Source organism: Pleurodeles waltl, chromosome 1_1, assembly GCF_031143425.1.
Source record: "Pleurodeles waltl isolate 20211129_DDA chromosome 1_1, aPleWal1.hap1.20221129, whole genome shotgun sequence".
Taxonomy (NCBI): Eukaryota; Metazoa; Chordata; class Amphibia; order Caudata; family Salamandridae; genus Pleurodeles; species Pleurodeles waltl.
In genome coordinates, this window is record NC_090436.1 from 983,443,147 (window position 1) to 983,457,646 (window position 14,500).

Sequence of the window (14,500 nt, forward strand, 5' to 3'; positions counted from 1 at the left end):
TACCAGGACTCTGCTCGCAGTCTCTGAGCCCCCAGCTCGATCCTCCTGCTTGCCCGCTGCCCACCTACTGTAGCAGTACTTAAGGTCTCTCCTGCCTTGGTGGCATTTTTATTTGGCACTTGCTCTTGTTTGTTTGTTTATCTGTTTGTTTTTAGGCTTTTATTTTGGGCTTATTTGTTAATGGATCTCATATTGGCTTTTGCAGCTCTCAAGCTATTTGATAGCTCAGTGCACTCCATTCACCGTTTCCTGTTCTGTCTCGCTCCTGCCTTTTTTTTTTCACCATCCCCCACTCCCCTGCCTCCCGCACAGCCCCACCCACTACCAGGGCTACTTATGGAGGCCACCGTGTGGGTGTGCTACCTGCGCGCTGAAGGTGCACTAAAAGGCAAGCCTGACCATGCCCATCAGTGCCTGGACCGCGCCCAGCACCAGGACCCTTGGCCCTCCCACCATCCACTGCTACACCAGCAAGGACCTCCTGGCTCTAGACCCCGGGCACTATAAGAACAACTGTTTCTGGGCCTCCCTGCATTCATCCAAAGGACCCTCCACCTGTCACCACTGCTGCTTCGGGTACCACAAAAGTCTTCCATCCTGCACCAGACCCTGCGCAGACGAGCCCATGCATATCCTGGCACCTCTCCAGTGCATCCTTCCCAACAGCTGTTCCGACTTCAAACTCTCCATAGATAATTGGGACACCATCATCACCCTTACCGCTGACATGGCCTTTCTCACAGAAACATGGCTCAACTCCACTGTGAGCCCCGACATCGCCACTGCCTTACCCACCGGCTACAAGATGTTACATAGAGACTGTGCAAACAAACACAGTGGAGGCATTGCCATAATCTTCAAGGAAAATATCCGATGCACCATCACCGACGACCACACCCCCTCATGGAGCACCTCAATTTCCAACTTCATACAGATGCCAAGACCACGTTAAGAGGTATCCTCACCAACAGACCACCAGAATCCCAACCAGCCTTCTGCGAGGTCATCCCCAATCTCATCACCCCCCTCGGTGTTGATTCCCAACACTACGTCCTTCTTGGTGATCTCAACTTCCACATCGATGGACCCAGTGCCTCTCTCCAAGAGAACCTGAACAACATTGGCCTCACCCAACTAGTCACCGCACCCACGCACAAAGCCAGACACATATTCAATGCTATCTTCAGCATGCTCCAGTAACAGACTCAAGTTTACCCACACCACAGAGCTCAACTGGACCGACCACGTCATCGTCCATTTTACCTTTTCAGGAAGAGACCAACATGCATCCACAATGCCATACATGACCATCCACAGCAGGTTACCAAGACACAATGGACCCAATCCCTCAGTACTTCACAACCTGAAACCTCAGCAGATCTCAACCAGGCCGACCCGAACTTTGCCACCTAGATCACCAACTGCGGAAACTAAGTCTCCCCAATGGAACAAGTCAAAACCAACAAAACCTCAAAGCTAGCCATCTGGTACACCCCAGAGCTCAGAACCACCAGGCGCAGTTGCTACCAACTTGAGAAGCAATGGCAAGCCTCCAAGGATCCCTCCAACAGAGCTACCTACAAGGCAGCCCTCATTGAATACCAACGGCACATCAAGAAAGATAAGAGAGAAGCTAGCACCGACCACATCAACACCGCGGCCAACCACATGAAGGAACTATTCAAGATTGTCAAAGATTTTGCCAACTCTCCAGCCACAGAGAACTCTATCCACGCCTTCCAGGAACTCTGTGACTCTCTCTCTCACTACTTCCACAACAAGAGACCCATGATCTACAACAACTTTGACCCTAAACCCTCCACCATCAGTCTCGACAACCGCAAGCAACCAGAAAGCATTGACCGAACGCTCTCCACCTGGTCTCCACTCACTGTGCAGAGAACCCGACCATCATGCCATCCATCCACTCTATGACACCCACCAACCTCTGCCCCCACCACTTCTTCAACCTCGGCGCCAACCCTATCAGCACGGAAATCACCTAAATCCTCAACACCTCCGTCTCCACTGCACCTTTCCAGATGAATGGAACAACACAGAGGTCAGACCCCTCCTGAAAAGGCCCTTGACTGACCCCGGCAACCTCAAAAACTACATACCAATCTGCCTAATTCCTTTCCCTTCCAAAGTACTCGAGAAAGCCATCAACAAACAATTTGCAGAATATCTGGAACTCAACTAACTTCTCAACACATCACAATCTGGATTCCATGTCAACCACAGCACCGAGACCATGCTAATCGTTGCCACAGACAACATCAGAGCCCTCCTCAACCAAGGAGAAACCATGGCCCTGATCCTCCTCGACCTCTCAGCTGCGTTTGACACCATCACACACCACACTCTCATCGACAAACTCCAAACCATCAGCATATAGCAGAACGCCCTCAAGTGGATCACCTCTTTTCTCTCAGGATGCACACAGAGCATCTGACTGCCTCTCTTCTCCTCTGCACCCAAGGACATCACCTGCACCATACTCCAAGGATCTTCCCTGAGCCCCACCCTGTTCAACATTTACATGACCCCCCTCGCAAATGTTGTCAGATCCCATGGCCTCAACAACTCATTCTCTCGCTCATTGAGGACCTAACCAATGCCAAAGACAACTTCCGCAGCACCAGGACAGACATAACCAAGTGGATAAGAGACAGCTGCCTCAAGCTTAACTGTGACAAAACAGAAGTATTGATTTTATGTAAGAACTACTCCATATGGGACCACAGCTGGTAGCCAGCAGAACTTGGACCTATGCCCACACCCATAGACAATCCATGCAACCTCTGCATCATCCTCGACAGACAACTGACAATGAAACAACAAATTAACTCAGTCCCATCCTCATGCTTCCACACCCTCCACATTCTCCGCAAAATCTTCAGATGGATCCCCATCAACACCAGAAAGACCATCACACAGGCCCTCGCCTTGAGCCACCTAGACTACTGCAATGCTCTATACACCGGACTCTCCACCCAACTCCTCAAAAACTCCAAACCATAAAAACACCACAGTCAGACTCATCCTGAACCCCCCCAAACTGACTTACATCACACCCCACCTCAGAGACTCCTCCACTGGCTCCACATCCCGAAGAGGTGTCAGCTCAAGATCCTCACACATGCCTACAAATCACTACACAATCAAGGACCATCTTACCTTAACCATAGACTGAACTTTCGCCTGCCTGGAAGACACCTGTGCTCTTCCTCACTCGCCCTTGCACCCCCGCATCCATCGCATTACATCGGAGGCCACTCGTTCTCCTACATCACCGCCAAGACCTAGAACACCCAACTTCTCCACCCGGACAGAGCTCCAGAAAAAGCTCACGACCTGGCTTTTTGACAGAGACATGTCACAGAGAGGGAAAGGAGAGTGAGAGTCTGCATGTGTGTTTAAATTTGAGGCCTTCAGTAAAATATCGTAGCAGGACAATCTTAGAGGATGAATAGTGATCTCTGTCATACATCAAGGAACAGCTCTGTTCGATAGGCTTGTGGCTGGACTCTGAATGCCAAACAGAGCCACTGCCTTTCAAGGAACTCTGGCTGCTTTTTAAAAAACAATCTATTTGAAAAACATTCAAAAGGATGGTTGTCTCTTGCTGGCGACCATCCCTGTGATTGAAGTAAACCACAGGGGCCTCAAACTGTGACTTGCCTAATTGATATTAATCAGATAAGCCGATCTGCGACCCACTGCGATTCAGCATTTTGTGAATTGACCGATTCGTTGGTCCTCACAATCAGAGTGCAGTCACAAAAACTGATAACCACTTTTTGTGAAGGTAATCTTCGTACACTAGGCTGTATGTTATTTAGAAATGCCCTGTTGAGCTGAGATTACAAATTTGGAATGTATTTAATACCTCCATAGTTCCATGACCAAAGCACTCCCATAACTTTATCGTATTGAATCCTGTTCTCTCTCTGTACCACTTGAATTCTATATCTATGGGCCCGTGTTTATCTTTTTCTACACATTCTTTCTTTCGGTTCGGTAATTTGAAGATGCCTGCAAGTGGTATGTAATTCCCAAGAAAACAGAAATAGATAGGTAAAAGTGAGTAGAGATGGCTGTTGGACCATGGCAGTGATAACATGTAGAAGAAAAGGTAGGTTCAGAAAAGAGGATTCATTTGGTGCCGCTGCTTTTCATTTGGCACTTACAGGTTGAATGCAAGTTCAATTTTTACACTTGTTGAGACTATATCATCATTCAGATACTTTACATAACAAAGCAATACAAAGCTTCCGTTCCCTGTTTATTTTTGTGATTTTTAAGGTCCTATTTCACATTGTTCACAGTAAATTAACAGAATGCCACGTGCAAATCCGTGAATGGATCTTCTTGACAACTTCCGTGGACATTTTTGAAGACTGGCAGCCCTGGCCATGTGATGTGAAGCTATAATAGGATGGCCACGTACGTGTGCCTTGGCAGCCATGTAGATGAGAGAGTGGACTTTTTCTTTTAATGAAATGTGACATAATTATAGAGGAAGCCAGAAGAAGAGGCTGAGAAAATGCTTCAGGATTGAGGAACCTCTTCAGTAGCATATAGCTCTCCTCAAGATTTGAATAAAAGCAGGCAGGTCCTAGCATTTCCTCTTATTAGAACTAAGCTGACTTATCTAGAAGACATGAGGGTCAAAACCAACATTCTTAGCCCATAATATTAAAACCATCATTTTACGAAATACTTAATTATATGGAATTTGTAGGGCCCTGCTTTCACCCAGGAGGCTTCCGGGCAAGTAGGTTTTGCAGTCACACCTGGATCTTTTGTAATATTCAAGCCCGGTCACATGTCTGGCAGTTCTCAGTATTCTTTGATCTGCTTTTAGTATCTTCAAATCAAATATTATGTGAACACTGACTGTGTGGGTTACATTAGGATAAATGGTAAATCACCCCTTAGATCCCTGTTTTTCTGTACTAAGGATTGTCTCCGTGTCATCATTCTTGTCCCATTGCTTATGTATTTCACGTTGTGAAACAGGTATCCCTTTGTGTATGCATTTGGGAAAATATCTTTGACGCAGGCTTGTCCTACAAAGGTCTATTTCACTTCATTTAAGGATAATGATTATTTTATGATTTAAGGGTGGGTAGGAGTGAAGGAACTATGGGTGGATTTAGGGTAAAGGGGTTGCCAGTGGTAAAAAGGGGAAGGGGTGATTTTAGACTTAAGGCTCGGGTAGTGGTTAAGGGACATAAGGGTGATTATAGGATTTTAAGGGTAGGTAGAGGTAAAGGGTGGTAACTGTTTTTTTAAGGCTTGGGGTGGTTACAGATAAAGGGAGGTAAGGGGGATTTTAGGGTTCAGAGGTGGTAAAAGTAAGGGCAGATAAGGGAAATTATAGGGATTCAGGGTCACCCCAAAAAAGATATATATATCTATGTATCTACAAAAGAATATATATTTAAAACATGGGCAGTTTTACAGTTTTAGTTAGGATCTTGTTTCCATAGAAAATGCATTTTTTGGTTTGCGTCTGTCTTTGGTGCCATTCGATGAATCTTCTAAAACCTTTAAAAAAAATGTTTCCAGCTCAGTTTCTTTCTGGAACATTTCAGTGATCAGTCAAGCCAGTGCCATGAAAAAATGGGAGGTAGGGGGGGGGGGGGGGGGGCAAAGGCATTTTCCCATTTGTTTTCCCATAGGAACTTTAGACACAGCTACAGCCTAAACGGATAAGGGGATTTACACCAAATTCGGAAGAAAGCTAGATCCTGATCCAGAAAGTGCCCTTTTCTAATTTGGTGTAAATCTGCTCAGTCGTTTTTGAGCAATTAATACTCAAATCTTTGTACAGATCACGCCACAAAGTATCCACGGGGTCAACAGATCCCATGGAGCGATCTGATTGACTGCCACCACATCAACAAGGATGTGATGACAGCCATCTTAGGAAAGGAGGCTCAGTCCCAAGTCCTAGAAAAAAAGTAAAAACCAAAACATAATGGGGCAGATAAGAGATACCATGACCCCCTAGCCCTGGGACCAAAAACATTGAAAAAAAAAAAATGTTGCTGCAAATGTATATATATACATACATTACAATGCAGGTATTAAAATGCCTTATAAAGGTCAATCAATGTACATGTACTAAAGGCATGCCAAATAAAAATCTGCACTGTAACGTCATAGTGACATTAGATTCAGCTTGTTATAAATTACGGCAGGCAAATTCTGATGTAGCCGTCTCAGTATTTTTCACACTTTGCAATTGAGCTGCATTATACAATAGACATACAAAGTGGGAAACAACCTAAAGCATAATTTTTGTACTAGGAGGGACACCTTCCTGCACAAAGGGCCTCATTTACAAGAAACTGGCACATCGTCATCGATGCACCAGTTTTCTTGTGCCAGCACTAGACCCTTTAACGATGCCATGGTAGCTGTGTATTTATGATACAGGGTTCTGTTGCATACAGTTCCACAGGTGCGCCAGCCAGGAAATCTGGAAAAAGTGGGTCAGTGCTGGAGTAGTGTCAGTGATCTGATGCTACTCCAGCAATATGAGGAGGGTCCCACGTTAAAAAGTCCAGCATCACTTTAATGCCTGCTCTAAGGAGGCGTTAAAAAAGTAACGCTGTTAAAGCACAGAAATGTAGTAAATTTCATTGTGCCAGTTCTGCGTAGCTTTTAACGTAGGAAAGCCCACCTTGCATACAATATACCTGCCGCAGATATAATGTGGCGCAGAGTTTTACAAACTGGCGCAATGGTCCCATTGGGCCCGTTTCTAAATGTGGCGCAGTGTAGGGGACTGCTTGGGCCGCTGCAGTATCACAAAAAAGTGATGCTATGGCGGCGCAAGGGGCTTGTAAATAAGCCCCAAAATATGCTTACCACAACACAGACTCCCTTGCACTATGGCACAATGATGTCTGCTTTGACGCAGGGCTGCCTAAAGAGCACCAGTGCAGTAAGAGATCAGAACAGCACCACATCTCAGTAGGTATGTTGTTGTTCTACTCTGTCCCATTCACGGAATGCAGTGCAGCAAATTTACTTACTGTTCTTTTTTGAGTGATTTTATTTTAGTACATCTGGACCCCGGTGTCAGGATGATATGTAATTTCATAATTTCATTTGCAGCAATCGTACAACCCAACAGTAAATCACACCAAACCTTCCAAGGGAGGATTGAGTCTATGCCGCAAAAGCAAATATCAATGGTTTACCTATTGATTCAATATTGTCCGCAACCTCTAATTTATCTGCTCCACATTGACCCAAGCTCCCATCAATGGCGAGACCTCCAAAAGAGAGTTTCAGGAGCCAACCCTCAGGGACGGTGATGTTCCAGCTGCACAGTAGGTTTGCAGGGTATGAGTTGGGGTAGTCTTTTGAAGATATTGTACCCTTGCGACCATTTTGGAGAGCACTGCTGCCGCAGCCCGAATCTAGGTAATCAAGAAGAAAGATGGATTGGATCAGAGAAATACAACAAGACAACAAGCACTAGATTAAATTATGGTTTATAATTACAATTGGAAAAACAGATGCTTCTTATTGGCTATTAACCTGTGATGAAGCATGTCAAGGTCACAAATGTCTAGAAGTCTGATATGAAGAAGAAATCAAAGTCATACCAGCATCCTTGTAAGTACCAGTGGCATTGCACATGATACAAGAAGGTACCAATAGGTCACCGAGTACAAACCAGGTATTCAGTGACAATCCCATTAGGTAAAAAGCCAAATTGGTTAAAGTATGGAAGAAATTATCATGGACCCACCATTACATTTCAGGTCCTCATAATGATTAAAATATACAAAGTGCACACAAATGTGAACAGTTCCTAAAATGAAAAGAATTAAACCTTTAAACAAAGAAGACAACAGTATGAAAGAAAAATAGGAAAAATGAAAGCTAAATAAACTGTTTAGAATATGGTGGACTTCTTTGTATCTCTACCACAGCCTTAAACAGAGGGCAGGAAACAAAGAAAGAGCACAAAGGATGGAAACCTGCAGAGGAAAAAAGTAAAGAGACAAGGGCGGGTGGTGGTACTGAGGGGGTAAGATGTGGGTATGAAGTAGGCACAAGAAAATCAAACACGGCAAGGGAAGAACGGTTGTGTGAAATGAAATCCAGGAAGAATATGATAGGAAAAATTGAATTTATAAATGCTAGAAATCATATGCTGATTCAAGGATCAGCACAGGAGGAATTTCAGGAATTTCATTTAGTAAAATGTTGGTAGCGGTGTGATAAAAGGATATCTTGAAACTGCTGTATTCAGGAAGTTGGGAGGGAACTTTGGGCATTTGTATACAGCATAACCAGATAAAATAGGTGGACTTTATCTAGCGTCTACTAGTGTCAATGTCTGTCAGTGGTTTCCTAGGGTGAGAATGGGAAACAACCTATCTCTGAATGATTGTGAGTGCAGGGCAGGGCTTTTGCCAAGGAAAACTATGTTCACAATGGAGAAGAAAACAGTTATGAAGGAAATACAAATTTACACATCATTATGCACAAAGACTTCGCCACATGTTGAAAGCTGCTCAAGTGTAGATTTGGGGCATCTGAGTACTCAAGAATATCCTAGCTTTGAGCACCATGAATAGTCTGTGAATGCCTAAAAATGTGAAACCTACTCAAGATGTAGGTGTGAATCAAATGGAGCAAATGTCCAACTCTTTCAGCCCATGGATCAATATTTTCATTTTAGCGCTCCCTCAGTTTGGTTAACTAGATCCATGTGGTACCAGTCAGAACTTTCACTTGTGTATTTGAATTCTGGTGACCATTTCACAATTGTGTAAACTTATCACTGCTTCAAATCTGTTTATGTCTCAGAGAATGCAGCATTCAGGGTGCGTAGCATTCAAACCTTTCAGAATGACCCCTGCAAAATAACCTTGTTACACGATTATTTGAGCTTTGCTAGATTGCACCAGTTGCTCTCTATTATTCAAGACCAAGTGGTAACTGCAACAACACAAGTGGAAATGTAACATTTCTCCTCATGTCTGCTCCTTCCAGCGCAGTTACTTATTAATGTACGTAAAACTAATGATACGTGAAATATGGAAGGCCACGTGCTAAAGGAGCTAACTGCCAGTCAGCAAGCGCCAAAAGTTATCAGTCATATTTTTTAATAAACGGGAAAACAATGACTAGGAAATGAGTTTCCTTTATGCTGTTTTAAATACAACAGTATTTTAATTAAATCACAATTTTAATTAGAGATCAGAAATTATTGTTTTAATTATGTCCCGTTTATGGGACCACATTGTCCTTTTTGAGTGCCCCAGTCAATCTTGGTCAAAGGATGTAATGCTAAAATTTTAAACATGGATCATTACATAGGACAATTACTATGCTAAAATGATGGTTTAGTTAATTTTTACTAATATACATGCAAATAATTTGTGTTTTTTTATTACATCCTTATGTATGACCATAGCAGTGCAATCTGAACATTCTCTAGTACCCTTTCCCCATCTTGCTCCAGTCTCTCTGTCTCTCTTTTTAGGTTGAGCGTAAGCGTTCAACCTTGTGTATACTTTTAGTATACTTCTTATGGCTTAAAGTGATTTAATTTGTTGGTTGCAATTCCCTTTAAAAATTCTTGCTCTCTCTCCTTTTTCTGTTTCAGAGCAGTAACCAACTACTGTATTATTCCACTTTGGTTTCTTTAACTGTTGCTGGGATGGACTATTTTTGTTATTTCTTTGGTGCTACCCTTTCACTGTGGGTGTTTTAGGCTGGTAGCTGCCTGCGTTTTATTGCAGCATTCCGTTCCTCCCATCTCCTCTCATATTGCTGACATTTATTTTTGCTTTATTCCAGTGCTGTCCTTGTTTACCTCAGGCACCTAAAATAAGCTTATTTTACAAAAGAAACACCCAGTCATTTAGCTCACTGCTCATGAAAGCCACAATATGCCTGAATGTAGCTAAACCTAGGGGCAATGATGTGAAACTTGCTTAGCCTTGCATCTCAAGTCTCTCTCTCCAGGCCCCCCTACCTGCCAGCGCTCACAAAATAACACAGAGGTCATTGCTTATCTCCTTTATTGGGGCCATACATCTTCTCAAGGTGATCTGCTCCTTGAAAGGTGAGGCAAGAATACTTGCAAGACTTTTCATTCTGTCAAAATAAAAAAATATAAACTTTTCCAGCCTTATTTTCCAAATTCTGTTCAGACGTTTTCATAATGCGAGGTAGTGCAGTCATCTCATCTCTCTTCAGGGGCTTGTGAGTTCTGATGCTCTATCAGCTACATCACCGTTTGTTGCAAATTTAACAAAATACTACATACTTTTAATATGGTTGATGCTGCATCAGTGTGTTACAAATTATATTTTTCGTGCCTTGTTGCTAGCTGGCACTGTGTGCACGTCTTGCTCCATTTTGTATTTCTAAGGCTAGATTGATTTTAGTATTAATCACACACTTGCACCTATGCCATTGTTTTTACATGGGATTTATATGATTTATGTGCTATAAAATGCATGTGCCTTACTAGCCATTCAGTAATTGCAGATTCTTATATATAACTGGCAGAAGTACTATTACTGCTTACATTTTGCTAATTTTGACTTGCTTTACTGGCCCTTATCAAACACAACACCACACAATTCAATGCCACACAATTCCACACCACTCAACATAATTCCACACCAAACCACATAATTCCACTCCACAACACACAATTCAACTACACACCACATACATCCAATACACACTGCAAAATTCCACTTCATGCTATATAATTCAATGCCACGCCACATAAATTACCTTCATGCCACTCCACAACACATACCACTCAACATAATTACACTCCATGACACACAATCCCACTTAACATAATTCCACTACAAACAATACCACATAACTGCTATCCACATAATTCCAATGCACATATCTCCACTCAACGCCACACATTCAAGCACACACAAATCAAAGCCAAACAATTCCACGCCACACAATTTCACTCAAACCCACATAATTCAACATCACATAATTACAATCCACACAATATGATTCAACATTATTACACACAGTTCCAATCCAAGCCACTTCACATAAATCCATACCATACAACAAAATTACACTCCTGTGCTATTAAAGCTCAACGCTTCGAATAGCAAAGTTACGTACTCTTGAATCCACCCTTGGCCTCTCTAACCTATTGCCAGACACTCTGTGCCCCTTTAGCTCTCTTTTGGGGGTTTCTGCTTTCTTTCTATGTGAGTTTTCCACCTTTCACTTCCTTTGTCTTTACACTTTGTGTGTTTTTCCCTCTCTTGCTTGCAGAAAATATCTGCCCACTGGTAACCACCGGATCAAATTAAGCACTGGGTGCTGCCCCTCATTTACCAGGTCTGTGCAACTCCAGTGTCTTGAGGTCTCATTCTGATTAGTTGTTTGGTGTGTGTATGTATATATATATATATATAAATATAAGTAAGAAGTGACTCAAACAGATGGTCTCACCAAAGAACAAAAATATATTTCCACTACATCGTTTCAGCTTCCGCCTTCCTCAGGTAGTACACAATGGTTTGCTCAGTGGCTGCACTGCTGGATTTTCAAAAAGCATCATGAGTGAAGATTCCAATGCAGTTCTGAGAACTCTTCAGATATACAGAAATCAAGTGGTATTGTTAGTGATACTACAATATGCGCTGCACTTGGAAACTCACTCCACAATGCTTTGTGAGGCATTCCTTTTACAAGACATTTTTGCCCATAAAACACTGCACAATGTAATGTCTAGGTCATCTCTGGGTCCCCACACTAGATTGAGGCTGACCCCAAAATAATATAAAACTAATAATAAATAATGGCAATATTTTCATGTTTTGCTGAAGAGAGATGAAGAAGGTAAATAGAAGTGCTTTAGTTATATACAGGGCCACTGGTATTATGTGGCAGAGAGGACCAAATCATGCAGCAGGGTTGACAACTTTATGTGGCAAGAAAAGTCCAGTTATGCATTTACAACGCCAATAGCTCTAACTCAAACAACTGTGAGACCTATTGCATTCCAAATGCTTGTTTCTTTCTCCCGCCTCTCACTGCCATTTTCTCTGTCACTTTCATTTTTGTCTGTCTTTTTATTTTTTCAGCTTTTCTGTCTCTCTGCAGTGTTGTGTAGCGTTCTAGCTTAGCGTCTACATTTTAGAACCTGTGTTGGCTCTATGCGTTTTTTAAAATGAGGATTCAATGGGTGTCTGTTGGAGGAGGAAGCCTGGATAGTGGATGGAGAATAGGCTGGGCTAATGAAATATAGCTGTTTGTTGTCATCATGAGGTTATTCACCACTTGTAGGACAAGCAGTGCGCACAAGAGGGGCTTAAGGGGCAGTGGAAAGGGGGGGGTAATGCATATTGGTTGGGGTACTAAGTGAACAAAGCACTTCATTTTGTAAAATAACCAACATTTTTAAGTCTTTCTAAACAGAGAAAGACAGTGTGTATGCGTTTTGCCTGTGTGTAAAAATTCCTGCTTAATTCCCATAGACACATCACTAAACCAGATTGAAAGCACCTGCTCCCAACTATTCATCACAAAATAAATGTATTGGGGGGACATAACATCCCAAACACCCCCCTGATGCTGCGCCCCTGCCTATTTCTTGCGCTCTTGTTCTGCTCCCACTTATCCTCTTACACTTCCTCTCCCTGTCTTTTCATCTTACTTCATCTCCCTCCATCTTCCCCTCTCTCTTTATGTCTGTCTCCCCCTTTCCTCGTATTTCTATCTCTCTCCTCCCCCTCTACCTCTGTTACTTTTACTCAGACCGCCTTTCACCCTATTTCACTTTCTCCATCTTTCCCCTTCTCTGTCTCTCTCTTTCTTTCTCTCCCTGCCATTCATCTTATTTCACTCTCCATCTCTCCCGCTTTGTCCCTCTTATTTCTCCTCCCCCCATCTCTCTCTCTCTATATATATATATATAAAAACAAACAATCCGGTCCTTTTTATGGCGCGCTATTTCATGCTGGTGCAGTTCAGAGGAATGGACCTTTCCTCTTAAAATTCAAAAACAAAACAGTTGAAACACTATATATATATATATATATATATATATATATATATATATATACATATATATATATATATATATATATATATATATATCTCTTATATTTATATAATATATATATATATATATATATATATATATATATATATATATATGTAAATGTAAAACTCCAAGGACCCGGGAAGCACGCTCTTACCAGCAGTTGGTGGAGTTTCCGTTGGCGGGACGCCTCGGTAGGCCGTGTATCTGGCTTGGAAACCCTTGGCAGCAGTGTCACTGTCGGAGCTGAAACGCAGGACCAACGAATGGCCGGAGGAAACCAAGGGGCTTGGAACACTAGTTCCACAGAAACGTCCTGCAAAGAGAATTGAACCCATGAATAATTATTACCCTGCACCAAACCAATCTGGGGGTGATTATGCTCTTTGTCTCCCTCATAACCGATTTACTCAAGTCCTAGAGAAGCGAAAATCTGTAGTCATTTTCAGGACAGGAAACCATAAAAAAGTACGATTCACAAACTAAATTTCCAGTTTATGCCATTCCAATACTAAATATAAACCTGCACAAAAGAGAGTATGCACACAATCCAGGTGTCCAATATTTACGAAGTTTACATGCAGAGGTACGTTTGAGATGAACACTCACTGACAAGAGTGAATTTTCTCATGGGTGTGTTGGTAAAAAAGAGGGTAACGTGCGCTTCATTTACAGTGTTGCCTTAATTCAAATAGGAAATCATTGCTATCCCACAACTGCATGTGAAACATTCACCTGTGGCGGGTATGCAGCTGTTGCTATAAAGAATTCAGTTCTAGTCGTTTGATAGCAAAAGAAGAGGTTCCTGCAGAATCTATCGAAATCCAGACTCCTTTTAAACCCATCATCTGGATTTCACCTTACCCATCTTAGTTATGGAGGTCTGCTGTCACTGGATGCTAGCTCTATGCAAGGAGGGTATGGAATACAGCTATCAGACAGATCATCACTTTGTATGTCTAATTGTTTTTAGTGATAAATGACTAAATAACAGCCTATCATCTGTTACAACGATTTTGGAAGTTCTTTGATCAAATCGAGGGAACTGCACTACGTTTAGTTTCTTAAAAAGGTAATAAACAAGGGAAGGTACTTGAAATATATTGTTATGTATTCTGGGGTATTTTATTCCATCATGGCAGTCATTGCTAATTTACGTCATTCTATGATAACTGGGAACCTGTAAGCACAGCAGTATGACAATTAAAACACTGTGAACAAAGGGAATTCCCGGAATCTATAAACCAAAAGTCTCAGTTGTGCTCTAGTAGGCTGCATCACCAAATCATCTGCGTTAACTTGCTTAACATTGTGAGTGTCATATAGGAATACTCCTTTGAAGTCAATGCTAAAGGCACAATATTGACAATGGCATAGATAAATGCAGTTCATCATAGTGGTCATTGCATTTGTAAA

At 42.3% G+C, this 14,500-nt stretch overlaps 1 protein-coding gene across 1 annotated transcript in view; it reads right to left on the minus strand.

Moving 5' to 3' along the window:
* Positions 1 to 14,500, minus strand: part of LOC138290716 (ovochymase-2-like) — a 559,559-nt gene that overhangs the window by 373,099 nt on the left and 171,960 nt on the right. Inside the window, exons 7-8 of the mRNA XM_069230265.1 lie at positions 13,242 to 13,400; positions 7,221 to 7,442 (exon numbers count right to left, since the gene is read on the minus strand). Coding sequence (XP_069086366.1) covers positions 7,221 to 7,442; positions 13,242 to 13,400 — 381 coding nt within the window. The remainder of the gene's footprint in view (positions 1 to 7,220; positions 7,443 to 13,241; positions 13,401 to 14,500) is intronic.